Source organism: Sycon ciliatum, chromosome 9 (assembly GCF_964019385.1).
Source record: "Sycon ciliatum chromosome 9, ocSycCili1.1, whole genome shotgun sequence".
Classification (NCBI taxonomy): Eukaryota; Metazoa; Porifera; class Calcarea; order Leucosolenida; family Sycettidae; genus Sycon; species Sycon ciliatum.
In genome coordinates this window covers 7,870,116-7,898,003 of record NC_088651.1, presented here as the reverse complement: position 1 = coordinate 7,898,003, position 27,888 = coordinate 7,870,116, and the positions used below count along the sequence as shown (strand labels likewise).

At 46.9% G+C, this 27,888-nt stretch overlaps 1 protein-coding gene across 1 annotated transcript; it reads left to right on the top strand.

Moving 5' to 3' along the window:
- Positions 1-484: 484 nt before the first annotated feature.
- Positions 485-27,344, top strand: LOC135824693 (uncharacterized). The gene is made up of 22 exons (XM_065337402.1): positions 485-949; positions 3,015-3,086; positions 4,455-4,534; positions 6,434-6,529; positions 7,732-7,834; positions 8,762-8,856; positions 9,461-9,725; positions 10,843-10,974; positions 13,318-13,830; positions 15,424-17,040; positions 18,227-18,330; positions 18,697-18,915; positions 19,251-19,396; positions 20,147-20,183; positions 20,805-20,954; positions 21,258-21,325; positions 22,048-22,153; positions 22,963-23,010; positions 23,778-23,870; positions 24,397-24,510; positions 25,061-25,149; positions 26,302-27,344. Exons 1-22 carry the CDS (start codon positions 880-882, stop codon positions 26,489-26,491), a joined length of 4,407 nt encoding a protein of 1,468 aa, XP_065193474.1. The 5' UTR covers positions 485-879; the 3' UTR covers positions 26,492-27,344.
- Positions 27,345-27,888: the final 544 nt, after the last annotated feature.

Genomic DNA, 27,888 nt, shown 5'->3' with positions numbered 1-27,888 from the left:
CTTGATCCGCGGACACTCAATTCCCAGTTCAAGGAATCGACGGTACGGTGTACGGATGCCTAGCATGTCCTGTCGAAGAGAGACAGGCAATTATTATTATTGACATTTTGTGATGTGTTCCGCTAGTCCCTGCGCTACCACCGTCACGAACGTCGCGTTTTCCAAACTTGGTGAGGATGGCACAGCTGCCAAGGACAGTGGAGACAAGTGCGTCGTTTGTTTTGCTTCCATAGATGGCGAAGTAGACTACCGACATGTCACTGTGTGTGTGTGTGTGTGTGTGTCATTGTCATTGGGTCATGGCATGGAGCAGCATTATTATTACAATATTAGCTACAAGTCTCCAGACCTGTCGTGTCACGGTATGTCACTCGACCTGCTACACCAACGGCAACGGCAAGGGGCAAGACGTAGTTAGCATGGTTAGTAGTCACCAGGTCACTGCCGGTGCCAGTGGACTCGGGCAGTAGTGCATGATTTTGACTGAATGGGAAATCGATGGAGAAAAAGATGAATCGATGTTCGCTGCACTTCGTGCTCCTCCTTCCTGATGACCCAACACGTGTCGTGTTTCTGACGGAGAAGGTCGACAATGCCAGAACGCAAGGGCAGCCTTGCAATGATCGCGATGATGATGTGAACATTATTCGTTTTTAGTACACTATTTCGCTGGCGTTGTCTTTGCGGCGGGGCTAGGCTGCCCTTGATCTTGGTGTGAGGACTGAAGTAATGTGCTGGTGCTTGGGTGAGCAAGTCCGAATCAATCTGGTGCTGGGGTGAGCAAGTCCGAATCAATCACTACAGTCCATTAATCACTTACCAGTGGATCGAACGAAGTGTGTCCGGTCAGACGACGACAGAGAGGAGCAGCGCTGTGCGATGGCTTGGGCGCGGTGCCTGCAAGCCCGGCTGTACCAGCTGCTGATCGCAACAATGGCAATACTCACTAGTGAGTACAAGTTACTGCATAAGTAAAAGTTTCGTTTGGAATTAACTTTCGCTATAATATTCGTTAGGGACGAAATAACCAAAGTTTGCACCAATTTGAAGTTTTTTTCTGAATGTTCGGGGTGACAGACCTCGACCAAAAACGAAATTTAGTACGTAACGAACCTGCTGGTGGAGTGATCTAACGACAGATTCCGGAAACGAAAATTTGTACTTATACAGTCCACACAGCCATACCTGGTGATCGGTTGACGGCATGTTACAAGGTGGAGGACGCACTGTTTTGAAAACACGACCATTCATTTTGAGCATTATTTTATCCTTTTCTTTTTGACGACCATTTGAACTGTATAGACGTCGTGCAGCACAGTGCGTCCTCCTCCTTGTAACATGCTGTCAACCGATCACCATGTTAGGGGCCATCCGTAAATACCGATATTTGTTGTTTCGAGACGATATTGGTTCATTTCTCCCCAGATCCCCCCCCCCCCCCAAACGAACATACACAATCATGTTTATGCAGGGGATCAATATTTTTGAATGAAGTGCAATCTCCTCATGAAACGTGACCAACAGCAAATCCAAATTCACTGTACACCTAGGTTTTCATCGGGACGGTGGCAAAACCTTGCCGTGGCGATATTCACGAGGCTGATCTCCACTTTTTATAGGTCCTCAACTACAGTGAAACCTGACTAAGGCGACCTCTCAAGGGACGAGAAAAAGTGGTCGCCGTGGCCAGGTGGTCTTCTTATCCAGGTTCAGTGGGTCACGTGACCTTATCCACATGTGATACATCATTTTGATCAGTGCATCACAGTGCACACACCTATGCTACTCTAGCACGATCATGTGCCTGGGGTCCTCTCAGACCTGTCAAATGTCGTGCATGCACCATGTACATCTACACTTCCTGCACTGATGTGTAGATCTATCATGCCTGGTGCATCATGCAACGCGTACATTTCCATGGCTAGCACTGTGCAACGCGGTCGCGGGTGGGTGGTCGTCGGTCGCGTTGAGCGAGTGGTCGCCTTATCCGAGGTGTTTTGAACGCGAATGCGTCCGTGACAAGGAAAAGTGGTCGCCATATCCGAGTGGTCGCCTTATCCGAGGTGTTTTGAACGTGAATGCGTCCGTGACAAGGAAAAGTGGTCGCCATATCCGAGTGGTCGCCTTATCCGAGGTGTTTTGAACGTGAATGCGTCCGTGACAAGGAAAAGTGGTCGCCATATCCGAGTGGTCGCCTTATCCGAGGTGTTTTGAACGTGAATGCGTCCGTGACAAGGAAAAGTGGTCGCCATATCCGAGTGGTCGCCTTGTCCGAGGTGTTTTGAACGTGAATGCGTCCGTGACAAGGAAAAGTGGTCGCCATATCCGAGTGGTCGCCTTATCCGAGGTGTTTTGAACGTGAATGCGTCCGTGACAAGGAAAAGTGGTCGCCATATCCGAGTAGTCGCCTTATCCGAGGTGTTTTGAACGTGAATGCGTCCGTGACAAGGAAAAGTGGTCGCCATATCCGAGTGGTCGCCATATCCGAGGTGTTTTGAACGTGAATGCGTCCGTGACAAGGAAAAGTGGTCGCCATCCCCCCCCCCCCCCCGAGTGGTCGCCTTATCCGAGGTGTTTTGAACGTGAATGCGTCCGTGACAAGGAAAAGTGGTCGCCATATCCGAGTGGTCGCCATATCCGAGGTGTTTTGAACGTGAGTGCGTCCGTGACAAGGAAAAGTGGTCGCCACATCTGAGTGGTCGCCTTGTCCGAGGTGTTTTGAACGTGAATGCGTCCGTGACAAGGAAAAGTGGTCGCCATATCCGAGTGGTCGCCATTACAGGTTTTAATGTACACTGCACATGTTTCTACAGTGCTGGTATGCATCTAGAGATCGGAGCTAGCAGCTAATTTTAAGCACTGCTTCCAGCTCTTGTGTACACCGTCAAGGTCGCGGCAATCCTTTTGCCGATATCTTCCCGCTGCCACACGGCTATTCCACTCATGGAGATGTCATTTTGTTATGCTTGCTGTTATGCTGATGTTGGCTGGCATCATGGTTTCGTTCTGTACAGGTACTGGAGTGTGCAGCCAAGCAGCATGTCCAACCGGCTCTCTGTTGAGGCAAACAACGTCGCATTGCATCAGTGAGTTTGCACTCTTGTGCGGTGCGCTGACAATGCCGTATGAGCACAGTTGGGGCTAAATTATTATTCATTATTTCCACGATGGCCCATGGCCAATAAGGAAGATAATATGATGCAAATCAGTCCAGAATCATATAGAATCAGTCTAGCAAGTAAGGAAACCAACACATTGCAGGGGGGTGGGGTTACGATGGGGTACAGTGTGAGCTGCTACAGGAGCATATGGATGATAGAATGAGGCTAGACGCCATTGATTTAAACGCATGCTTGCTATTTGTTTCACGCAGGTCAGGGGGTAGTTGGTTGAAATTGTGAAGGGACAGGTTGATGGGTGAGTTGGTGTGTTGGTATGTGTGTGATGTTCTCAATGTGTATGTTCTCAATGTGTATGTTCTCATGTGTCGTAGGGCATGGAATGTGCCGCACACAAATGGTTAACATTGATGGCCAGCTTTGTAGCTTTGTGGCTTTGTAGCCCCATAGAGACCATGCTAGTTCTCACAAATTTGTTATGGAGGCAATTGGTGCCAGGAGACTCTGGAATGGATACATATACTGTATAACAGTTTCTCTCTCTCCTATCACATGATACCAAAGCCTTAAAATGTATGTACTGTAGCGGACATGGAAATCCAGTCGATTGACCGGGGCCGGCGCCTTCAGCGCACAGACCGCTGCGTGCAGCGCACAATCATGTTGATCCGATGCGACCGGCGCGCTGCAGCGCATAAATGCATGTGTGTAGTCTACCGCTTATCCACGGCTGCATGGCCAGCACCCTGGGGCCACTAGACGTGCAACCGGATTTCCATGTCCACGACATTAGTTTGTTCACGACTGTACATAGTACCAGTCATTACCCAGGAGTATGTGGCACAGGAATATGTGCCTTAGTAATAATATATTATATGGCCCAGGAGTGTGTGGCCCAGGAGTGTGTGGCACAGGAATATGCGGCTTAGGAATATATGGCCCAGAAATGTGTGCTGCAGGATTGTGTTGCCCAGTAGTGGGTAATCCAGGAATGTGTGACCCAGGAGTGTGTGGCCCAGGAGTGTGTGGCCCAGGAGTGTGTGGCCCAGGAGTGTGTGGCCCAGGAGTGTATGACCCAGGAGTGTGTGGCCCAGGAGTGTATGACCCAGGAGTGTTTGGCCCAGGAAAACGAGGCCCAGGAATATGTACCCCAGGAGTGTGTGGTTCAGGAATGTATGGCCCAGGAATATGAGGCCCAGGAGTGGCCAAGGAGTGTGTGGCCCAGGGTTCAAGAAAGCAGACATTATCATGTGTATTCACTGGACATTGTCCTTAGCAAATAACAGAAGTCACTGAGAGTATGTGCCTTTTCTGTTGGCATGTTTGTAATAACAGGTATGATAACTATCGACACGGTGGCCTACGGGCAGAGTCAAACTCAATACAACGGGACAGCGTTACCATTGACTGTCACGGTAAGTGAATCGATCATGCAACCTTTCGTCTATGCGGGACATTACGGAGCATCAGCAAGTCGAATTTTCGGTTCGATTACGCGCATGTCAAAACGAAAAGCAAGTCGAAAATTCGAATGAAAAAGATGTTTAGCGTGCAGCAGCATTTTCGACTCCACCACTTGAGTTCCTTTCGAGCCTGCGAAGTAAACATTTTGAGATTCGCAATGGCCGTGGTTGTTGCATTATAGCAAGAGTACATAACTCTTGATGATAGTAGCATGGCAGCAGATTTGTTAGACTCCCTTCTCCTCTTTGCTGAAGGTCACCTATACCGAACGGAGTTGCTGCTGATTCTCGAGGCCGTTGAGCATGACGCGAAGCGACGGATGCTTCATCTGGTTCAGGCCATTGGCGATCGCATCTCTTTCGCTGATCTCGATGAAGAGACTATCATCAGCCGTTTTCGCTTTAGCAAGGCTCTGCTAGAAAAGTAACATTTGTTTGTTGCTACTTTGGCTAGTTCACGACTGCGCTGGGAACAACTGCTCCATGTACTGGAGCGCTGTGCAGGAGAGTACCGCTCCATCAGTATTGCAGCTCTGTGCAATACCACTGCTCATGTACATGGCGCGTGTGAGCTGGACTCGAAACCAATTTTCTGTTCGCTGGCCTTTTACAGTCGAGTAAAGCCCTATTTTCGACTTATTGAGTGCCTTTCGTGACGAATCTTGAATTTCACTCAAAAATTCGACTTGCTGATACTCTGTATTATGATAATTACAGAGAGCGCCTGTGAATATGGATGGAGTGGATGCATGCTCGCACAGTGTGTGAATATGGATGGAGTGGATGTATGCTAAGTAATTGCTAACACAGGGTGTGAATATGAATGGAGTGGATGTATGCTCACACAGTGTGTGAATATGGATGGAGTGGATGTATGCTCACACAGTGTGTGAATATGGATGGAGCGGATGTATGCTAAGTAATTGCTAACACAGGGTGTGGATATGGATGGAGTGGATGTATGCTCTCACAGTGTGTGAATATGGATGGAGCGGATGTATGCTCACACAGGGTGTGGATATGGATGGAGCGGATGTATGCTCACACAGTGTGTGGATATGGATGGAGCGGATGTATGCTCACACAGTGTGTGAATATGGATGGAGCGGATGTATGCTCACACAGTGTGTGAATATGGATGGAGGGGATGTATGCTCACACAGTGTGTGAATATGGATGGAGGGGATGTATGCTCACACAGTGTGTGAATATGGATGGAGCGGATGTATGCTCACACAGTGTGTGAATATGGATGGAGGGGATGTATGCTCACACAGTGTGTGAATATGGATGGAGGGGATGTATTCTCACACAGTGTGTGAATATGGATGGAGCGGATGTATGCTCACACAGTGTGTGAATATGGATGGAGTGGATGTATGCTCACACAGTGTGTGAATATGGATGGAGCGGATGTATGCTCACACAGTGTGTGAATATGGATGGAGCGGATGTATGCTCACACAGTGTGTGAATATGGATGGAGCGGATGTATGCTCGCACCAAGTGTGAATACGGACGGATGCAGCTACAGTGTTCGTATACACATGTGAATATGGATGCAGTGGCAGTATGCTCGAGCACCATATACATGTGAATGGAGTGGTTGTATGCTCACTCAGTGTGTCGAATCATGCAGTATGATTGAACCGCATAGTACTTTGTCATATTGTAGCTAACCCGAGTTCCTACGCAGTTTGTCAGTGCAGCAATGTGACATTATCAGGTTTCAGCATAGTTCTGCCTTACGCTGCTTTGTTGCCAGCTGAACGGCTGACTTGTCACTTCACCACATCAACTTTTTTTCTGTGTTACAATGCTGGTATCCCATTTTTGGTTTGGACTGCTCAGCGTCCCGGAGCGGTAACCACTACTCGAGTTGGACCTCGCGCTGCTCCAGTCCTAAGCTTTGCCAACCGTTTTGCAATTTCCATCTCTACACCCCAGGTCAGTCCAATGCAATCAAAATTGGTATCGTGAAGTCTTCTTGGTCTAGTTTGTGACATGTGTCAAATCACCTGCGTTTCACACACACACACACACACACACACACTGTCCTGTCCTGTCCTGAACATTGCCGTTTCCGGTTACATGTCCCCTCGTGTGAGGGGCCGACAGACATGGAGAGTTGGGTTGAGGCGCTGTGTCGCATCAACGACCTAGCGAGATTCCCTAGCCATTTTCATTGATCCATTTGTTGCAGTTGTGTAGCTGGAATCCTCGGGTTGACTTGCAACAACGATCGCATTTGCTGCAGTGGGCTCTGCAGCAAGGTAGGGCGAGCCGCTGGCGGGTGTCACACGATAGTCCAGAAGCGGTGGTTTGGTCGTGCACTGGAGTAGCATATGGGGGCATATCCAGGCATTTGTGGACGGCCAGTCCGCCAGGGCTGCGAAACCAGCGAAGACATGCGGTGCATTGCCTGCTGCCAGCCTGGTCTGCTACGGGTTTGCGACGCTCTTCAGTGCACTTGTGGCGTGGCAGGCCGCTCTTCGAGAAGGATCTGTTACAGATACTGCACTGAATCCGTTCACGAGAGGCCGGCTGTGGTGGTGAAGCAGTTCTGAATGCTGTGCGCCACTCTCCCCGCTGCTGCGCGGTGTCGAACCAATCTCCTTCCAGATGGAGGTGACGGATATCAGTTCGGACGGCACACACACACACACACATACACACACACATACACACACACACACGTACGCAAGCACGCACGCACACACCAATCTCACCAGATTAGCTATGGTGACTGTCTTTGTGCAGCGTTTTAAGTGCTACAATAGGTGTTGTCTTCTGACCTCATGCAGTCTTTGCGTGTTTATGCTAGTTCCACATCACTCCTCGTTTTTTGAATAATGCTGATGATGATCATTGACCAACAATTTGGATTCGTTTTCCTTTTTATCCAAGTGCAGAAAAGAGGGCAAGAGATTAAATGAAGTGGCGGTGATTGATGTGATTAATGAACGGGCTGCAGTGGAGTTTGTGCACCCTGGAAAGAGTTTTCTCCTGTTCTCCACTGAAAAGCGTTGACTTACTGTACCTTGTTGGTGTTGCTTCGTTGCCAGTACTGTCATCTAATGTATGTGTATGTGTGGGTTCATGTTTCCTTTGTGTGCATTGCCTATACTATTGCTATTTTTATGATACAGTCTGGTGTGGATCTCTCATCAACGTGGACATTGGTAGCAACTGTTGAGTTTCCTCAAGCCACAACAACCGCCACCACCGTTATCCTCTTCTACACCAATGTGGGTAAGTCAAACGCGTACGTGCCAACAACAATACAGATGTTGCAAAAGAAGGATCCACTAACGGGATTCGAACCCAGCACCCCTGTCTTTCCGGGACTGTGCTGTACCGATTAGGCTACCGGGGATCACACACCCACACCCGTGACTCCTTCTCGCTACACAAACTAAGTGTGGGTCAGTTCAAGTGTTTCCAAGCAACATCCGTACTGATAATATACAAATTTTCGGCAGCTATTTAATTTCGGCTATATTCGGCACCGACCCAAAACGCCTAAATTAAAACGCCGATGAAAATTTTCACAGCATCTGTCGCACTATACCATGCCCTCTACCCCACGCCGAAAATAAATCGCCGCCGAAATGTCAAAAATCGTGAAGTGCCGAAATTTTGCAGCGCCGAAATTTTGTATATTTACAGTATACTGATTATGCTTCACAGTGCAGGCAAGTAGAAGTCCAGAAGCTCAACGGGTATACTAATAGTTGGGAACATGTTATAGTTATGTTATGTGTGATTCAGCGCTTACCATTTTGAACGCATGGAGAGGTAAGCGTCAGTGTGCAAATTATTATTGCCACAATATCCGGAAAGCGTACCAACCATTGTTGTAGAAGAAGAAAAAATGGACCAAGGAACTACTGTAGCGGACATGGAAATCCAGTCGATTGACCGGGGCCGGCGCCCTCAGCGCGTACAGAACGCTGCGTGCAGTGCACATGGTGATCTGGTGATCCGATGCGACCAGCGCGCTGCAGCGCATAAATTCATGCGTGTGCCGCTTATCCACGACTGCATGGCCAGCGCCCTGGGGCCGGTAGATGTGCGACCGGATTTCCATGTCCAGAACAGTACAACCAACGAACCAGTGTTGTGCCTATAGTTAAATGAAATGTTGGTATTGTGTAATGTACCCTGCTCATTGTCCAGGCTACGTGAACTACTATGTCAAGAAGACTGTGCAAGGATCGACAGTGACATTTGATGCCTCGCTTTCAATCATTGATACATCCATGAATGGAGTGGTAAGACCGTATATGGATGTCAGTGACTGTGTGAATACATGTACTGTCGTGGACATGGAGGTCCGGTCGGAGGTCAAGCGGCCGCAGGGCGATGGCCATGTCGCCATGATTACGCATACGGTACAAACATTCAGCGCTGGTCGCATGTGCACTGCATGCAACGTTATGTATGCACTGAGGCCGCCGGCCCCGGTCAATCGACCGGATATCTACGTCCACGGCAGTTGCATTCAATATGCTGGGACTGGGGATGCAATGTTCCTTCCAGCACACACGCTGGCCACAGAGTAGAACTGTGAACTATAGGCTTCGACTCATTATTCAAATCAGATCTGGTATATCCTCCCCACCGTTCTGGAGCTTCATTTGACTCTTGATCATGCGTTGGTGGTGTCCCAAAACCTAACGGCATGGCCAATTCCATTACAAAGTCGGTGTCATTACGTTTTTTGGGGATGTGCCAGTATGACTTATTCAAACCATTCTGTTTGTGGCTATTTGTACACCCACCTGTCCACCTGTCCACCTGATTTCTGTTTTTCCTTGACACCGGCACTCGCTCTCTGTCTATTGCTTGCTGTTTGTGCACCACTCTCTCTTATAGACATCAGCTATACCATTAGCCAGTTCCAACAGCACAATGCCAGAGTTTGGTCTTCTAGCAGTAGCACTAGTGTACCTGAAGGATGCCCGCACACTTCGTGTCCTGTTACATGGAAGTCAGGTAGCGTCAAGTGGTGTTACCATTCAGCCTGGTACGTACTTCAAAGGACTGGGTGCATCGTCAGCGTCCAATCATCTTAGTCGTCTGCTGTCTGTGAGGCTGTTCAACGAGGAGCTGTTTCAACCTGAAATACTCACTATTAGCAGTAAGTAACTTACTCGTTGTACTATCTTGTCACAGTACAGACACTAGTACAGTTCTGCTCAATGAAATCAGCTTGTGCGCGTCATGTTTTGGAAAGGAGAATGGAGGGGGTCAAAATTGGGGGAGTACAAAACTATATTCTGACATGCCACAAAGTTGTGCTTTGAGTGCAGTTTTGCGTGTGCCTAGGCAGAGAAAAATGTGACATTGAATGCTTACTGTACTAAATCTAACTGTACTGACGTATTTCCCTGATTGTAAGGCACTCTCGATTATAAGTCGCTCACCCACTTTGAGGTTTGAACGACATTGTTATAATACATGCATATACATGTAAGTCGGATGTCACTCTCGATTGTAAGTCGCATCCCTTCTTTGCCCTTGAAGTTTAGTGTAAAAATGAGCGACTTATATTTGGGGAATTACGGTATATCCCCAGTAGAAGTAAAGTGGAGGGGAGGAGCATTTTCTAGGACACCACTTCAAAATAGTATCCTCCTTTAGCTAGAACCCCATAACTCTTTCTTCTAATGAGCAGCATTCTGTACAAATGTTCAGTTAACACACTTTGTTGTGTTGTTGTCAGGTGACTACCAGCCACCCATGTAGCAACCAGTCATGTGACTACCAGCCACCCATGTAGCAACCAGTCATGTGACTGCCAGCCACCCATGTAGCAACCAGTCATGTGACTACCAGCCACCCATGTAGCAACCAGTCATGTGACTACCAGCCACCCATGTAGCAACCAATCATGCGACTACGAGCCACCCATGTAGCAACCAGTCACGTGACTACCAGCCACCCATGTAGCAACCAGTCATGTGACTTCCAGCCACCCAAGTAGCAACCAGTTGAAACAGCAGATATTTCTGACATAGCAGTGGCTGCACCACTTTTGCTAGTTGGTTACAGCTTCATAACATTTCTTTTATTCCCGATACCTCTAACCAGGGTGTGTTTGTGCATGTCTATGTGGAGTTGTCTGTGTGTACATGTGTGTGCATGTGTGAATGTGTGTATGCGTGTGAGTGTATGTGTGTATATGGTGTGTGTGTGTGTGTGTGCATGTATGTGTGTGTGTGTACGTGTATGTGCGTGTGTGTATGCATGTACAGATTGTGCGTCTCCAGCCAGTCTATCATCATGTACTGCATGCAGTGGACTTGTTGAGCAGCAGAATTGTCTCTCACCTGCTGACGCACTCTGCTCACCGGGATTTCTGCAAGGACAGAACTTTACTTGTAACAGTGAGATGATGATGTTGTGGGAACTATCATGGTGATGATGTTATGTGAACTATCATGATGATGATGTCATATGAACTATCATGGTGATGATGTCATATGAACTATCATGATGATGACGTCATATGAACTATCATGGTGATGATGTCATATGAACTATCATGGTGATGATGTCATATGAACTATCATGGTGATACACATGCATACTACTTACTGTAAGCCAACAAATATTCGGTGCATATATTCTTTCGGCTATTTTCGACCTGATCATATTTGGCTGAAAATTTGTTGCAGCCGAAATTTTGGTTTTGCAAGGTTCAATGTGACGGTGTATACTAGCCAGTGCAGGCTGTCGTAATAAAACGACTCATCCGTGTTCCATTCCCGTGCATGGTACATGCATGGTGCGAGGGCACAATGACAGCTGTCGCAAATCACACTGAGTATTACACGTGTTTGTTGGTGATTCCTGGTCAGCTGCTAGCTTTTCCCTACTCGAAGATGTTGCCGCCGCGAAATCGGGGGGTTTGTGTTCGTCCTGGCGAAAACCGTGTTTTGATCCGTTGAGGGAGACGAGAGATACAGTGCGAAGACGTACGATCTGTCCGAGAATCGGCGAAGAAGAAAGCTTCGCAGACGACCCGTAGTGGTCGGGAACAAAATGGAACATATACCAGTCGATGCCTGTCATGGTAGGGATGACTGCTACGAAGTTTTAGCCCCATGCTCCCCAGCGCTTTTTAGCGCCCGACGATAATTACCAAATTTCATCGATTTTCCACGTGGATCAAAGCATAGTCTCCTCAATCTTCTCCAGTCGAGCTGAGTATGGACGCTACAATGTCGAGACGCGAACAGAGAACATGCATGAACACACAAGAGCATCACATGCAGCTGCATTCTGCCTTGACGAAGCTGAGAACAACACCAGCACCACGCATTTGGAAGACATTTCGAAGAAGACGAAGAACTACATATCTGCGTTCAAAAAAGCCTCTGCACTGTGCAGTATGCATGCGTGCATGCGCGAAGCACGGGGTCCGCGGATCAACTTCGTGCAAAAATCATTGTGCCACACGGGTTGTATGATTTGTGTGCGATCATGGCCTTTCTTCTTGACAAACAAAACTGAAGTTTTTCGATCTTCAAATCGCCATAGCGTCCTTGTCACGACTCCAAATCAGCTGAAACTTTGCAGGAGGAATGAAAATGCCATGCTGAATCGATTGGTACCATTTTCGAAGGGTTTCCTTGAAAAATAAAATTTAGCCTGCACTGGCTATGTATACAGGCAGCCGCAGTATAGGCTGAACATTTGTTGCAGTCGAAATGTGTTTTAGCCCTGGGAGGCTGAAATTTGGATGGGCCGAAAATTTGTCACCTTACAGTACAGGGTAAACTAAGCTGTTTGCATATTTGGCAAGTGTGTGGTCTCACACACTGCCCCAGAAGCTATCAATGTAATAAAGAAAGGTCATGTGATTGCTGCCTCGGCTAAGGCCAATGAGTGCTCTTGGCCAGGCAGAGCTATACCAGTCAAGTTTGCATGTGAACTACAGTAAAATGCTGATTATCCGAATGTCGACCATCCGAAATGCACTGAATACTAGGGACGAAAATTATTTTTAGTACTTTTTGCTGATTTTACTCACCCAAAACACCATTGAAAGTGGTGCACATGATGTATTGCAAAAGGTTGGCATAAGATTTGTCCCTATGGTGTCATTTTGAGGACCTGGAGGGTGTCCAATTTCTGTAGGACTGCCGAATAGAATCAATATCCTTGCAGCGATTCTTGAACTATTGTAATCAGTTCCAAAAAAACCCATTCACCATTGGGTCCTAAAATGCCAGTCAGTATGGTTTCTGGTTAACATCCATGTTGGTTCTCTTCTCTTGTCACCTTCACTCTTGTTTTTATATGCAATGGCTTGTTGTAACACTTGGAAAGTAGTTGAGTGGACACACTCATTCCCAAAGCACTGCAAAGGACCGAACCAACTCTTTCAAGTACAAGGTTTCGGCAATATTTCCATCGTCAAGTACGGATGAAACAATAATTTGAATGGGTGTGTCCACCCAACTACTTTCTACAGATGAAGCTGCAAGATGCGTCAAAGTTAATTCTCACTTGTAACGGGTAGTGGTATTTGAATAAAGTTAACAATCAGTACTCGGTGCAGTGTACGGGTTGGCATGGTTACCGGATTATTTGAGTGTTTATCTGTGCTTGAGTTGTACAATGCAATGAGGCGAACTTTGCGTTGTGAGATTTAGAGGTCAATGCTTGCAACTATGGTATTGTGGGTATGTGGTGTGTGCATGACTCACTCTTTCTCTGCACAGCATTCACATCGTGTGAGGTGCTGGGTGATCGACCTGTGCAAGATGGAACCGTGTTGAAAGGACCCTACAATAACTATATTTACACGTGGCTACTGCCCATGCACACCAAGAACAACTGTAGAGCTCGGATGATGGGTCTTGAAATCTACCATTCCAGTGCTTTGCGGTGTGATGTGATCCTGTCAGTCTGGAACAAGAATGCACAAGGTCTAACACCCAATGAATACGTCCGTGAATTTAGGACGGCGAAGTACCAAATTCCTGCTGCGACGACAAAGCCGACATTAGCACGCTATTTCTTTCCTATAACTCCAAGTTACGTATTGCCATACACAAACACTTCATATATTGGTATTACCACTACTAGAGGAGCGTGTCGTTTGCTAGGAACGTCTAGTAGCTCAGTAGGAGTTCGCTATGCACTTAGTGCCAAGGGTTTGCCAGTCAAATTCGGGACGCGCGATTTTACCAATGGAGTCAACATGAAGCTGTCACTTCGGCTTCTACTGAAAGGTGAGTACACCACATCTTGATTTCCGTATCACATCGTCAGACTGTGAGCTCATGGTTGTTATGGTAACACAGCTCATTGAAAATACTCCTGTTTTGACTGAGGTTGTGGATAGCATGACAATGACCAACTCAAGTACTTCCTTCCGTTTGTTAGAATATTGTCGCTGTTTGTATGTCCAGTAAAACCTGTCAAGACGACCACTCGGAAAAGGCGACCACCTGTGCAAGAAAATCATTGCGACCAGGACTAAGGGATGCTATTTCCGTTGAGTGGTCGTCTTAGACAGGTTTCGCTGTAACTGCTCATAGAACTGTGATGCAACAATTATTTTGAACCGGAAACACCAACTGTTCCACACCTTCACCAGCTCCTTTATTGTACCTGCAAGTTTTAGATCCTAGGCTGCAAATTTCTAGCACAGAGCTCTCCTCCTCACAACACCACCATCAGTTCGTGGCTGGGTGCCAGGCACGAACTGATGGTGATGGTGGTGAGAAGGAGAGCTCTGTGCCAGAACTTTGCAGCCTAGAGAGCGTGTGCGGGCAGGCGTGTATTTAACGCCATATTGCCAGGTGTGTCTTTGCCACCATAGTTACAGTAGGTCCTGTTCAAAAATGTTGAAAAATTGCACTTAGTGGCTGTTCATTTGAAACTGGCCTGCTACGTTGCTTTGAACACACTCATGGCCAAAAAGTTGGAACTAGATTTCAAAAAAGCGAATGAACATGGTATGATGTTGACATGATATGAGTGAATACTAGTTATTTAAAAAAGACAGGTATCGTTAGAAGAGCCCGGAGCGCGAATTTCAAAGAAAGGAGAAAATGGGAAAGGGGAAACCCACTGATCCATCCCACTCCCACCATTTGACATTTTGGGTATGAAACGGGTTGGAGGCGCTGTGAGTCATTCTCTGAAAGTGAGGAAATTGATATGGATGAACTTTGCGTTCGAATTGTTGACATTGGGTTGTGATTACTATCTGACAGTCAGAACTGCATGTGATTGAGAGCATAGACATGAGCACAGCTTGAAAATACACAACAGTTCCGAAACGATCAAATGAGGTGATAGAGGGTCAGAGCTAGTGCTGAGTCGGGTAGCATTTTCTTCGGGTATCGGGTTCGGATAGTTTTCCACGGGTAGCACGGGTACCCTATTGGGTAATGTTTCCATGGTAACACCACAATGCACCCCTTCCCTTACACGCTCGGCAGACATGCAAAGTATTACATGAATTTGTACACGTGCACTGTAAATGATGTCATCTACGGCTTCGGATTTTCGGGTACTATTCTGTACCTGTCTACCCGAGGTCCTCACAGGTAGCACGTGCACCCAACTACCCGGGCACACCCCTAGTCAGAGCTAACATCGGGTTGATATTTGGTGTAAAGTACGAGTAGTAGTTTTGAGTCTGGATAAGTAGGTATTGCACAGCCTTGACCTTTTTTTTAATCCCAAGAACCATTTTACTGTCATGACTAAAATTGCTCGAGCTTCCTTTGTTGGATTTCCCTAAGCTGTGATTTTCTTGTTGAGCCATCATGTAAATCATGTTTCTATTTATATTGTTTGTTTTGCTGTGTCAGATTTCGATGAATGCGCCTTGTCTACATCGTGTCAACCCAATACCACTAATGTGTGTAGTAATACATTTGGATCATACAGTTGCGCATGTAAGAGTGGATACAGTGGAACGGGTGGTGCTTCTTGTGCTTACATAGCTACCACGGTGCCAACAACCACACCAACAACCACACCAACAACAACACCAACAACCACACCAACAACCACACCAACAACCACACCAACAACCACACCAACAACAACACCAACAACCACACCGACAACCACACCAACAACAACACCAACAACCACACCAACAACTACACCAACAACCACACCGACAACCACACCAACAACCACACCAACAACCACACCAACAACCACACCAACAACAACACCAACAACCACACCAACAACCACACCAACAACAACACCAACAACCACACCAACAACAACACCAACAACCACACCAACAACCACACCAACAACCACACCAACAACCACACCAACAACCACACCGACAACCACACCGACAACCACACCAACAACAACACCGACAACCACACCGACAACCACACCAACAACAACACCAACAACAACACCAACAACCACACCAACAACAACACCAACAACCACACCAACAACCACACCAACAACCACAGCAACAACCACACCAACAACTACACCAACAACAACAACTACACCAACGTCGACACCGGTAACTACAGCAGAAGTGACAGGAATACCAACAACCGCAGCAGTAACCCCAGCAGCAACAACTCTTGCACCACAACATACAATACCAGCAACAACACAATCTGAAACCACACCAGCACAAACAGCAACAGTATCAATAGCAACTTCGAGAACTGGAGCATCAACTGCATTAGCAGCCACAACAACAACTTCAGCAGCCTCAACAGCATTGCCAGCAACTGCAGCCACTTCCGAGTTTACACCATCATCACTAGCAACATCGGACGTAGCAACAGCAACGTATTCAACAACTCAATCAGGAATATCATCATTGCACCCTACAATGCCAACTAGCTCACCGACAGGAACACAAACTGCAGTGTCGTTATCGACAACGCAGTCACCCAGAACCCTGACGACCATGACCCAGGCTCCCACCAACCAGGTTCTTACCAGCCAATCAACACCAGGTCAAACAAGCACAGCCCAAGGATCCACAATGACTACTTCTCAATCCGCCACCACCACAGATGGTTTTACAAACCAGCCACTGACATCCCAATCACTCACCGTGAAGCTACAAACAACTGAAGCTTCTGCAACAAACTCTCCTGCAACTCAAGCTGCCATAACTCAGCTCCCGGCAACCCAATCTACAGGAGAATCACCATCGACATCAACACCATTATTGAACATCAGTACAACACCTGTCCTTGGTCCTGGCCCTGAGTCACAATCATCTTCATCCTCTATTCTACCCATGGTAATTGGCAGTGTAGGCGGGCTAGTGGCACTGGTAGCAGTTATTGTTCTAGTGGTGCTGGTTAGACGACGACAGCACCACAAGGGCAGTGCTACCCTACGCATGGGCAATACTGCACAGGACGGAGTGACCAACTCGGCCTATGGAGTGGCTCTGAATAACATGCGGCCACTTGATGGAGGTGAGACATATGTGCTGAAGCGTTTCTGTGATGATTACGGCATGACTTAGCATTAGAACAGGACCAACTGAAGCAGTTTTGATTGGTCTGACCAAGAGTAGATAAACAAGAGTGTGCAACTCGCGGATGGGTTGGCCCACGGCAGAATTTTTTGTTGACGTAATCTTTTCGACGACGCACACGCTATGAGTCTTTTGGAAAGTTTTCCCTTGTGCACTTGGCCGCATTTGCACTACAAAGTCGGTGCCCAGCACGTGCTCTCACACTGCTCTGCAGCAAAATGCGCGTTCTTCTGAAAAAAGGTGACGTCAACAAAAAATTCCGCCGTGGGCGGGGGTATCTGCAGATTGTGCAGGAGAGATCCGGAGTTGCACACTCTTGTTTATCTACTCTTGGTCTGACCATAAGAAGGAATCTATGACGAACTTGGCCGTATTTGAATATTTTTGAAACACTGCACAACTCCACTCTGCGCTCTTGGCCCACATTCACAACACCACACATAGTCTTTCATATTTTGTGTATGATGTGACAGGTACACATGATCTCCTTAGCCAGTAACAACACCATTTGATGGCCAAACAGTTGGTACAGCCATGGCCTGACCATCCTGACCGGCTCCATTGCTCTGTCAAGCGTAGCATGATTCTACTGGTTGCAAGCCTGGTCTATTGTGCCGATGGCCGTATTGGACATATCCACTGGAAATCAATCTAGATATATAGTAAAACCTGTGACTACCGACCACCCCTTGGGGCCAGAGAAAGCGGTCTTTAGTGGCAGGTGGTCCTTAGTTAGAGGTTTGCACCGCACAACCAAAATGAATGTGAGACCGTCCGTGCCTGGAGAAGTGGTCTGTAGTAGCAGGCTGGTGGCTAGTCACAGTGGTCTGTAGTAGCAGGCTGGTGGCTAGTCACAGTGGTCTGTAGTAGCAGGCTGGTCGCTAGTCACGGTGGTCTGTAGTAAAAGGCTGGTCGCTAGTCACAGTGGTCGCTAGTCACAGTGGTCTTTAGTTACAGGTTTCACTGTAGTGCAGCAGTGTCTTGGCAATTTACTATAATAAGGCATGCAGGAATTCCCGGTTACCACCGTCATCGTTTTCATGGTTGGTAGCGTTAGGTGAACCGGGAATTTTTTTATCGTTGGTTGTTATAAACGCGGCTGTTGATGTTGTGTTTTTCCCCAGATATTCCATGCCATGTTGGTCAAATTCAGAATGAATACGCTGATACAACTGACCTTGGTCCGGCACACCATCAAGTATCTACTGCCAATGGTGCTGTAGCTGGGGTAGGTTGCAGGCACCTGCAAACACTGTAAACACGTCACTGTTCTGATCTGTGTGCATCATAGGCTCACCATAATTATGGTTTGTTGAATATATTTCACTAGATATAGACGAACTCACTATTGGGCTTTGTGACATACCTTTCATGAAATAAAAGACGGTGACTCTGCATAATGGCAAAACATTTAGTATTGTGTGTGGGCACATGCTAATTCTATGCGACCAGCACCTTGCAGCGCATAAATGAATGTGTGCTCGTAAAATCACGGTTGCATGGCCAAGGCCGTGGGGCCGCTAGACATGCGACCGGATTTCCATGTCCACAACAGTATTTAGTGAATTCCACTGTAATAATGTGTTCATTATAGGATCTAAGAAGGCAGGTGGCATCACCCAGTGAATATGCCAGTCCAGTTGCACGGTTGTCCAGTCAGCAGCAAGCCGCTGGTGATGATACGTACGACTCACTGCAAAGACACGGTCCTGATAGGAATGGTGGAAGTGCTGTGATGACAGGATTTGAGAGACAGCGCAGCGCCATTTGTCACTCACTCGCAACGTCGTTCGGTGGTGAAGATGATGTCTATGTAAGTACTCTAGAACCACACGTACACACTCCACTATTCAACCCAGTATCTGGAGATATGTGGATTTTGTCGGAAAAAAAGGAAAAAATGTACAACTGTGATCATAATAGTATAGTTGCCCACGGCAGTGATCATAGTGTTAGCTACCTCCTACCGTATATTGCCTACTACAACCGGCTTTTCCAAGCTGGCCAGCGTGCACCCTGTACGTACCCTCACGTATTCACCTTTTGTTCCGTTGGCCTTGTGTAAATTATAGCTTTGCAGATGAGGTGAAGTGCGATTGTGCAACTACTGCTCTTTTCTACTGTTGCTATGACTGCCTTGCTGTCTAGGCAACCGTGGTGAGAAGTGTGGACGATGACCACCCATATCAAGAACCACCGGGCACCGTGGAAGACCTGTATTCACATCTACAGCAGCCAGTCTACCAGCAAATCAACCGATCGGCTGTAACCCTGGGCAAAGAGCTTGGGTCAGGGTAAGTCTGTGTACTGTTACAGGTGCATAGCCCGTATGGGGCACGGGGAGTGGTCGGGGGGGGGGGGGCATTATGGGGCATGTTCACCCCCCCCCCTCCAATTTCGACCTGGATTCAACATACAATTTTAAATGACGATGAATGACATGCATCAGCCATCCTACACATATGTGGCCGTGCACCCCCTAAAAGGGGACCAGCTATGCCCCTGACCGTTATGATGCTGCTTACACAGATGGCAAAACCAGGTTCTTCTTGAAACTATGAATGTTGGTGTTAGAACTATTTTGCCTGATGATCATGAAAGCGTGAGACTTGAGTAGCAAAAAGAAGCTTATTCTCCCTTCCGTGTATGTAGTCTCTCCCTCTTGCGTTATTGAGCATCGTTCGGACATTCCACACTTCTGAAAACACACAATGCCCAGTGGAATACAATTCATGTCTACTCACGTTTGTTGCTATACGCATTCATCACTAAACTTCATTTCATTCTATCCTGAAAACATAGTTTCCATTCTGCATCCCCAGTTATTACAAAAATAGGAAATTCAGGGGAATGGTTTTGGAAGGGGTATGCTCTGATCTCATGGTTTTTCCTACCAATGTTAGCTCTCTTTTCTTTTGCGGCATGCATCTAAATTACCTGTGTGTGCATCTGCGTGTACGTCTTTGTATATGTGTGTATATGTGCGTACCTGTGTGTACCTGTGTGTATCTGTGTGTACCTGTGTGTACCTGTGTTGTCTGCAGGGAATTCGGCACAGTGGTGGAAGGAGTGCTCCACATGGTGAGGTCTGATGTTTTACAGAATTATAAAGCAGTGCATTTGTGCACACACACACACACACAAATCCACACACACACATGTGTGTGTGTGTGGATTTGGATGTGTGTGTGTGTGTGTGTGTTTGTGTGTGTGCGTGTGTGCATGTGTTTGTGTGTATCAAAGCAGCATGCTGTCTATGCTGGTTACCCCAGCAAGTGTAGGGTGTGCATAGGTAACTGTCTTGGTCATCCTATTCAGATGTATTCCGTGTGGTGTAGACCCTGTGTGCATTGGGAGGTCGATTCACATGGTTTTGCCAGTTGTGTAGATTAGACAGTTATCTGGCGCTTGTCTTGATCTGTTTCAATCAGAATCTGATCTGCTATTGTTGCTATAAAGAGAAAATCTGTGGGTGCACATCCAGTTTCTGGTTCATGCTCATCGATATTCCAACAAACTGGCGACAGTGGGTTATTTAATAATGAATGATTGCTTGAAACAAGGAAACGGTTATGCTACCAATTAAACCAGGTTTTAAACAGTCAGACGTGCACATGTTTCAATTTAATATTTTCCTTGGCTCACCACCTGATAATGATTGCTATATATTTTATTTGTTCTTATGTGCGTATGTGTGTCCAGAATGAACGTAGCATACCAGTAGCTGTCAAGATTCTGAACAAGAACAATGCTGATGCGAAGAAATCATTATTACAGGAAGCAGCGTTGATGGGACAGTTCAACCACATCAATGTCGTCAGGCTTGTGGGAGTTGTTACAAGAGCTGATCCGGTAAGGACGCCCTGTGTTGTCTGTGAATCGTTTCCTTATCATTTAAAACAGGACATGGGTAGTTTGTCAATGCTTGCTACTATCAACTGGACAGGGGCTGTGTGTTGCTTTCTCTCACATGGCAATGTGATTTGCGTTATATCTAGCTAAAAGAGCTATACAGGGGCTTCCAATGCTTCTTATCTGCATCTACCCAGAGAGTTATTGCACGGATTCTAGCCATCGAAATCAGTCTTAGCATGTATTGACCCGCACTATGCCAGTGATGAGATAACAAGTATTGTGTATGTGTTCTGTGTACAGGTATTGGTGGTGCTTGAGTTGATGTCTGGTGGAGATCTGCGATCACATCTACATAGGCTACAACCTGAGTAAGTCTTGTAATGCTGCTAATGTTCAACTCAACTATTCTTATCACCTTCTGTGAATGATGATACTTTGTGTAATGCTCGTTGTGGTGTTGTTGCTGCTGCTGATGCTGCTGCTCTAGTTGATACTGCTACTGGTGGTGGCTATGGTGCTGCTGGTGCTGGTGCTGGTGGTGCTGCTGCCGCTGCTGCTGCTCCTACTGGTAGTGGTGGTGGTGCTGCTGCTGTCGCTGCGATAGTCTTGCTATCGGTCCCGCCACTGGTCCCGTCAAGGGTCCCGTCACTGATCCCGTCACTGGTCCCGTCGAGGGTCCCGTCACTGATCCCGTCACTGATCCCGTCACTGATCCCGTCACTGATCCCGTCACTGATCCCGTCACTGATCCAGTCACTGATCCCGTCCAGGGTCCCCTCACTGGTCCCGTCACTGATCCAGTCACCAGCCCTGGCTATCACATTTTCCTTCACGGGACCCCGTCACTGGCACACTTCAATGGCTCTGCACATAAGCACTATCACCATGATTATGTAAAAAAAAGTCAATTATCGTGTCCGTTTCGAAGGGAACTCACGACGGCCGCTAACACCCGGTTAATTAATTGTTTACTGTGAAGCATCACCAATGTGTCTGTGTGTATACTCGTATGTGCCACTGTGAGTTGCACTGTACTTTCCACACTGTACATTAACATACATGTCTGTTATGATTTCCTCACTGCATACAGGCGTGGCATGAAGGTGAAACGAACGGTGCCAAGTGAACTGTTACGAATGTCACGAGAGATTGCAAGCGGCATGTCCTATCTTGCTAAAAGACAGTTCATTCACAGGGTAAGTGTGGGTGTGATTTCCAATCGAGAGGTTTCGGGTTTGATTCCCGACGATCATGGTCACACAAGTCTTTCTTCTCTTTCTCAGACTCCTCCTGACTTTTCTTCCATTCTCCTGGGTGGTTACCAACAGCCAGTGCATGCCGGAGTATGTGGTGTGATGTGTGTGCGGGAAAAAATTGAATAAGGCTAAAAAGTAGGGATTCACTGGCCAGAAAAAGCCACTTCATCGCTGTGTGGTGCAGATCAGGCTGAATAGTGGTGGTCAATTCCTCAGCCTTGCAAGTTGTTGAATGGTGCAATCCCAGCACAAGCTGGTATGGCTTCTGCTGTAGCATCGCTATCATCGCCTCCGGCAATGGACGTCAAAAGGTCAAAAGGTGTGTGGCGTGGGTGTGTCTATCATGATCAGGTAACCAATATTTACTGCGTCCTGGAGTACACAATGAATATTCATGTTTACTCGGTGCATGACAAGTAGAACACATGCATATGCAGGCTATATCCCCCCCCCCCATGGACAATTAGGGGCATTTCAATACTACCCCCCCTCCCCCCTTGGGTGGTCGCACTATGTACCTGGAAGCGTGCATGCGTGCGAGCGCACACACACACACGTACACACACACACACACACACGTGTGTGTGTGTGTGTGTCTGTCTGTCTGTGTCTGAGAGACAGAGAGAGAGAGAGAGAGAGAGAGAGAGAGAGTCGCGGTGGTGTGTGCCGGGGAGGGGACAACTTCTGTTGGCCTTCAAAACTGCACTCACTGTGTATTTGTATTGTGTTTTCATGTTGCTGCTATCCAGGATTTGGCGACACGCAACGTTCTCCTGGATTCATCCTTAGTCTGCAAGGTCAGTGACTCTTGACTGAATGTCCAATGTCATGTGCAACATTGTGTGCATTCACTGCTCCAGGCTATTGCTGCGATTCCAGTGTCTCTGTTCTTATTCTATGCGGATAGATTCACATAGTGTGTGTGTGCTCTGTGTATGCGGTGTTACGTGAAATACACACTGCGGTTCCCGTGTCTGTGCTTCCCCGTCCGGCACTTCAGTCCTAAGTTTTGGTGATTTTTTAAAGGGATGTTTGTCGGCGCCAACGATTACTGTATGCCATGTTGATCTATTTTCTCTGTGCTGCGCTGATGAGTCCACAGAGGACGAAACAGTTCGGTCCGCAGATTGAGTACTTCATCAGTATGTGGAAACCATCATCTGTGTGTTTACCCCAACAGAACGTGTGCATTGCAATGCTATTGCGGAGGCCATGCTGTTTCCGTTGGACAATTGCACGTACAGTATGATCCATATCCACTTCCTTGCTCACTCCTCACGAGTCCTCAGTCTTACATAATGAAATATTTCTATAACTTTGCCTGTCTGTACTTCCAGTATTTTCTCTTTTTCGCCGTCCCCCATCTCTTTGTCCGTCTTGTTTCTCTGTCTAACTCTCTTTCCTGGTCTCTCGATGTTTCTCCTTTTCTCTCCCTCCCCCCCTCTCTCTCTCTCTCTCTCTCTCTCTCTCTCTCTCTCTCTCTCTCTCTCTCTCTCTCTCTCTCTCTCTCTCTCTCTCTCTCTCTTTCTCTCTGTCTGTCTCGATCTCCCTTGCAATGTTTCAGATTGGTGATTTTGGAATGTCACGTAACTTAGCTGATGATACTTACTACGAATCACATGGCGGTATGATACCAGTCAAGTGGACTTCGCCAGAGGTATGCTCCATGTTTGTTTTGTATTGTTGTGTGTGCATGTGTGTATGCATGCATGAATGTGTGTAGGGTGTGTGTGTATGTGTGTGTGTGTGTGTGGACAATGTCCAAATTGCCAGAGGCGTTTCAAAAGGCGAAATGACTTATCCCGTCACAAACGCTCATGCCTCCTCTTGTCTTCGTCTCGCTCAACGAGAAACACGTGACCTACATGGCAGTGTATACCAGGACCAGGACCAAGTGTGTGTGTGTGTGTGTGTGTGTGTGTGTGTGTGTGTGTGTGTGTGTGTGTGCGTGTGCGTGTGTGTGCGTGTGTGCCTGCCTGGTTAGGGGGACATGCATGTATGGGAATCTGTCTTGATATACATGAGCATTTTATTTGTCCAACTTTTCTAATTCACACTTCACTCCTAGCATTTGTCATCAGTTCTTGTTCTACCTGAAGTTGTTGTATATTGGTGAGACTGACTATAATTTCTGTGTTCCTATCCTTCTCCTGTTCACCATATTCACCATGTTCACTATGCAGGCATTGTTGTACCGTAAATACTCTGTGTTCAGTGATGTCTGGAGTTTCGGTGTCGTTCTCTTCGAGATATTCAGCCTAGGGAAGAAGCCATACTTTGGAATGTCCCCGCAGAAGGTGAGCGATTCACATTATCACTGCCTTAGTATTGTTTCCCATAGATGTTTGCTACGGTCAACTTCGCGTATAACGACACTCGGCGGGCATCAGAAAAGTTTTCTTATTCACGAAGTGCCCTTATAGCCGAAGTCTCATCATATATATTAGTTTTACAGTTTGATGGGACTTTGCTCTGGGCATGGAAATTCTGTCGTTATTCGCGAATTGTCGTTATAGTCCGCAGTCGTTATTAGCGAAGTTGACTGTACACCTTAGCAGTGACAAGCAAATATTCCTGCATGTTTCATCCATAGGGCTGTATTGACTGTTTATATTTTTTAGGGATTGAACACATTCTTTGGCTAGTCGTGATAAATCTCATGCTGACTTAGGAATAGATCAATATAGAAAAAAAGAACCTCGTAAAAGAGCTCGGCTTCACCTCAGTCCTTTACTGGGCTTCTATTTCCTATATTGACCTCGTACTCAGTCAATAGTAGCTGCTAGATGGGTATTATTGCTCTTCAGTGAGTATGCTCCATTCCTTGTGTTTCTGTTGTTTTTGTAGGTGATCAGCTTTGTATTTGAAGATCGGAAACGTCTACCACCGCCATCAGGTGTCAGCAGGGACCTTTACAAACTGATGTTACAATGCTGGTAAGAATGTCTTCCTTCACCCCCCCCCCCCCCCCCCCTCTCTCTCTCCCGCTTCCTTGCCCCTCCCCACTCACTCACTCCCACACACACAGACAAACACAGTCTCGTTTCTCCTTCCGTCTTTCTGTGTGTCTGACCATGGTTCTCGCCCTGTTTCTGTCTTTCTGTGGCTCTCTCTCTCTCTCTCTCTCCTAACATTTCGATCTGGCATCTTTCCCTTCAGACCGGCTGTAATACTCACCCTTATCTCTGCCGAAGGGATATGCTGTTGTTGAAAGAGCTGGCGGTCTGCAGATTCAGTGATTCTACGGGTTATCTGAATTGTGCTTATAAGAAACACATGTGTGTATGTGTGTATGTGTGTGTGTGTGTGTGTGTGTGTGTGTGTGTGTGTGTGTGTGTGTGTGTGTGTGTGTGTGTGTGTGTGTGTGTGTATGTGTGTGTGTGTGTGTGTGTGTGTGTGTGTGCGTATGTGTGTGTGTTTGTGTGTGTGTTTGTGTGTGTGTGTGTGTGTTTGTGTGTGTGTTTGTGTGTGTGTGTGTGTGTGTGTGTGTGTGTGTGTGCGTGTGCATGTGTGTGCACGTGTATGTGTGTGGTGTAGACCAGGTGTGCATTGGGGAGTCGATTTTGCATGGCTTCGCCAGCTATGTGGATTTAGCAGTAGTCTTGATCTGTTTCATTCAGGTCTTGCCGGCTATCGTTGCTATAAGAGAAAATCTGTGGGTGCACATCCAGTGCATTTGGAGATTCGTGTGCTTCTCTTGCGCCGAGCGTGTACATGATACACTGGTGCATGGTGTGTGTGTGTGTGTGTGCGTGCATGCGTGCGTGCGTGTGTGTGTGTGTGTGTGTGTGTGTGTGTGTGTGTGTGTGTGTGTGTGTGTGTGCGTGTGTGTGTGTGTCTTGGTCAGGGGTACTGTATGGATTTCATGCCTGAACACCAACCACTTATTGGCTTGCTGTGTATAAAATGCGAGTACAGCCACTGAGTCGCATGCAGGGTAGACGGTTGAAAGTTTCTTGAAACTTTTCAGTCCATCATTGGTGCCTTCGTGTGTGGCATGCTGTGGGCAATTGCAACCCGATAAATCTTTAAAAAAACGTATAATTCTGCTCAAACACTTCACATCTTTATACTCCCAATGCACACAGGCACCCAGATCATCGCAAGCGTCCAGACTTTGATCACCTGGTGCAACGGCTTAGCCGTACGGCCGTCCTACTCGCGCCGGTGCCTAAGTCCAGTGTATTACCCGGGCAAGCATACTCTATTGGTGCACCATTACAAGCAAGTGAGAAGATGTATGAAGATATGCAAGCGTTTTACTGCTTGGAGTCATGATCTCGCCACTCTCCATGGTGTCACAAGATATCCTGGGAAGTGATAGTGATGTCATGGCTGTGTGTGTGTGTGTGTGTGTGTGTGTGTGTGTGTGTGTGTGTGTGTGTGTGTGTGTGTGTGTGTGTGTGTGTGTAGTATATTGTATAAAATACACGCCCATATCATGGCGAATGATCTTGGTGTCTGGTATCCGCACATGCTGGTCAGGAACTGAGAATGCAGCATGTCAGTCTTGATGCAATGCAATTGGAACTTGAAATTATAGTACATGCGAATTCTGTTCAATTCTACTCTGGATATCCAACACAATGTTCAGACAAATAAACGTGTGTGTCCCATGCAGGGAGTAACACACCTTCACTTTTTTCTGTCTTGATAACAAATTAAATTTTATCGAGCATTATAAGATTCAAGCCTGGCTATTTATGAGGACGCGATTTGTCACGACTGAGTACATGCAACATTTTCCGTGTTATATTTTTGCTGTTTCCCCTTTTCATTCCCTTTTATTTTTTTTAAATTATTTATAGGTCGATTTTTGATGAGATACGGAGCTTGCACTTCCGTACACTGTTCATTTGTTTTATTATTACTGTTTACATCCTCATGTTAATGCTGGATGCTGAGTCCGGAGTTCTGCTTATGCTGCGTGGCTTTGATGAGAGGAGACAGCAGAATTCAAAATATCCAGGCAATAAACTGATTACCTGCCAGATCTGCATCAGTGTGGATCCTGGGTTATGCTGTCTGGTTCGTGTGTTGAACAGTTTGTGGGTACATACGTGCGTGCTCGCCTTGATCGTGCAAGCGTGCGTGCACCCATCTGCGCTTGCATTTGATTTGGTACATTCTTGATTGAAGAGTATAGATGACTCGCACTGCACTGGAAGTGTCATGTCGAGGATGTGTGTGTGTGTGTATGTGTGTCTGTGTAGGTGTGTCTGTGTGTGTTTGGGGGTGGGAGTAGATATTGGCATCTGTACACCTATTTGATCGTACCATCACATGCATGGTGTGGTACTTTGTATTTCGCAGCCTTTCGCTAGGCATAGACGTAGCCTGCCAGGCTCTGCTATCTCGGGTCTCACTGTACCAGCACCTCCTATCTTTCTTTTCGTCACGTTAATCCAAATTGTCTAGGGATTGCAGCTCGGTGCCTGCTGTAAAGCCAGAGATAAACCCCCTGAAAGTTCCATGGACCATCTTGATCTACATTGCACACCACTGATTTATAGTAGCAGAACACAAACGTATTGTCCAGTGCTACAACATTAATTTTAGATTGCCATTGGGGAACTGGGTATTTCGACTCCTGCGTGCTTTCTGCGGATCTACATTTTTCAAAGGAATATTCTCCACCATTTGTATACATAATAATACTGCAATCAGTTTGAACA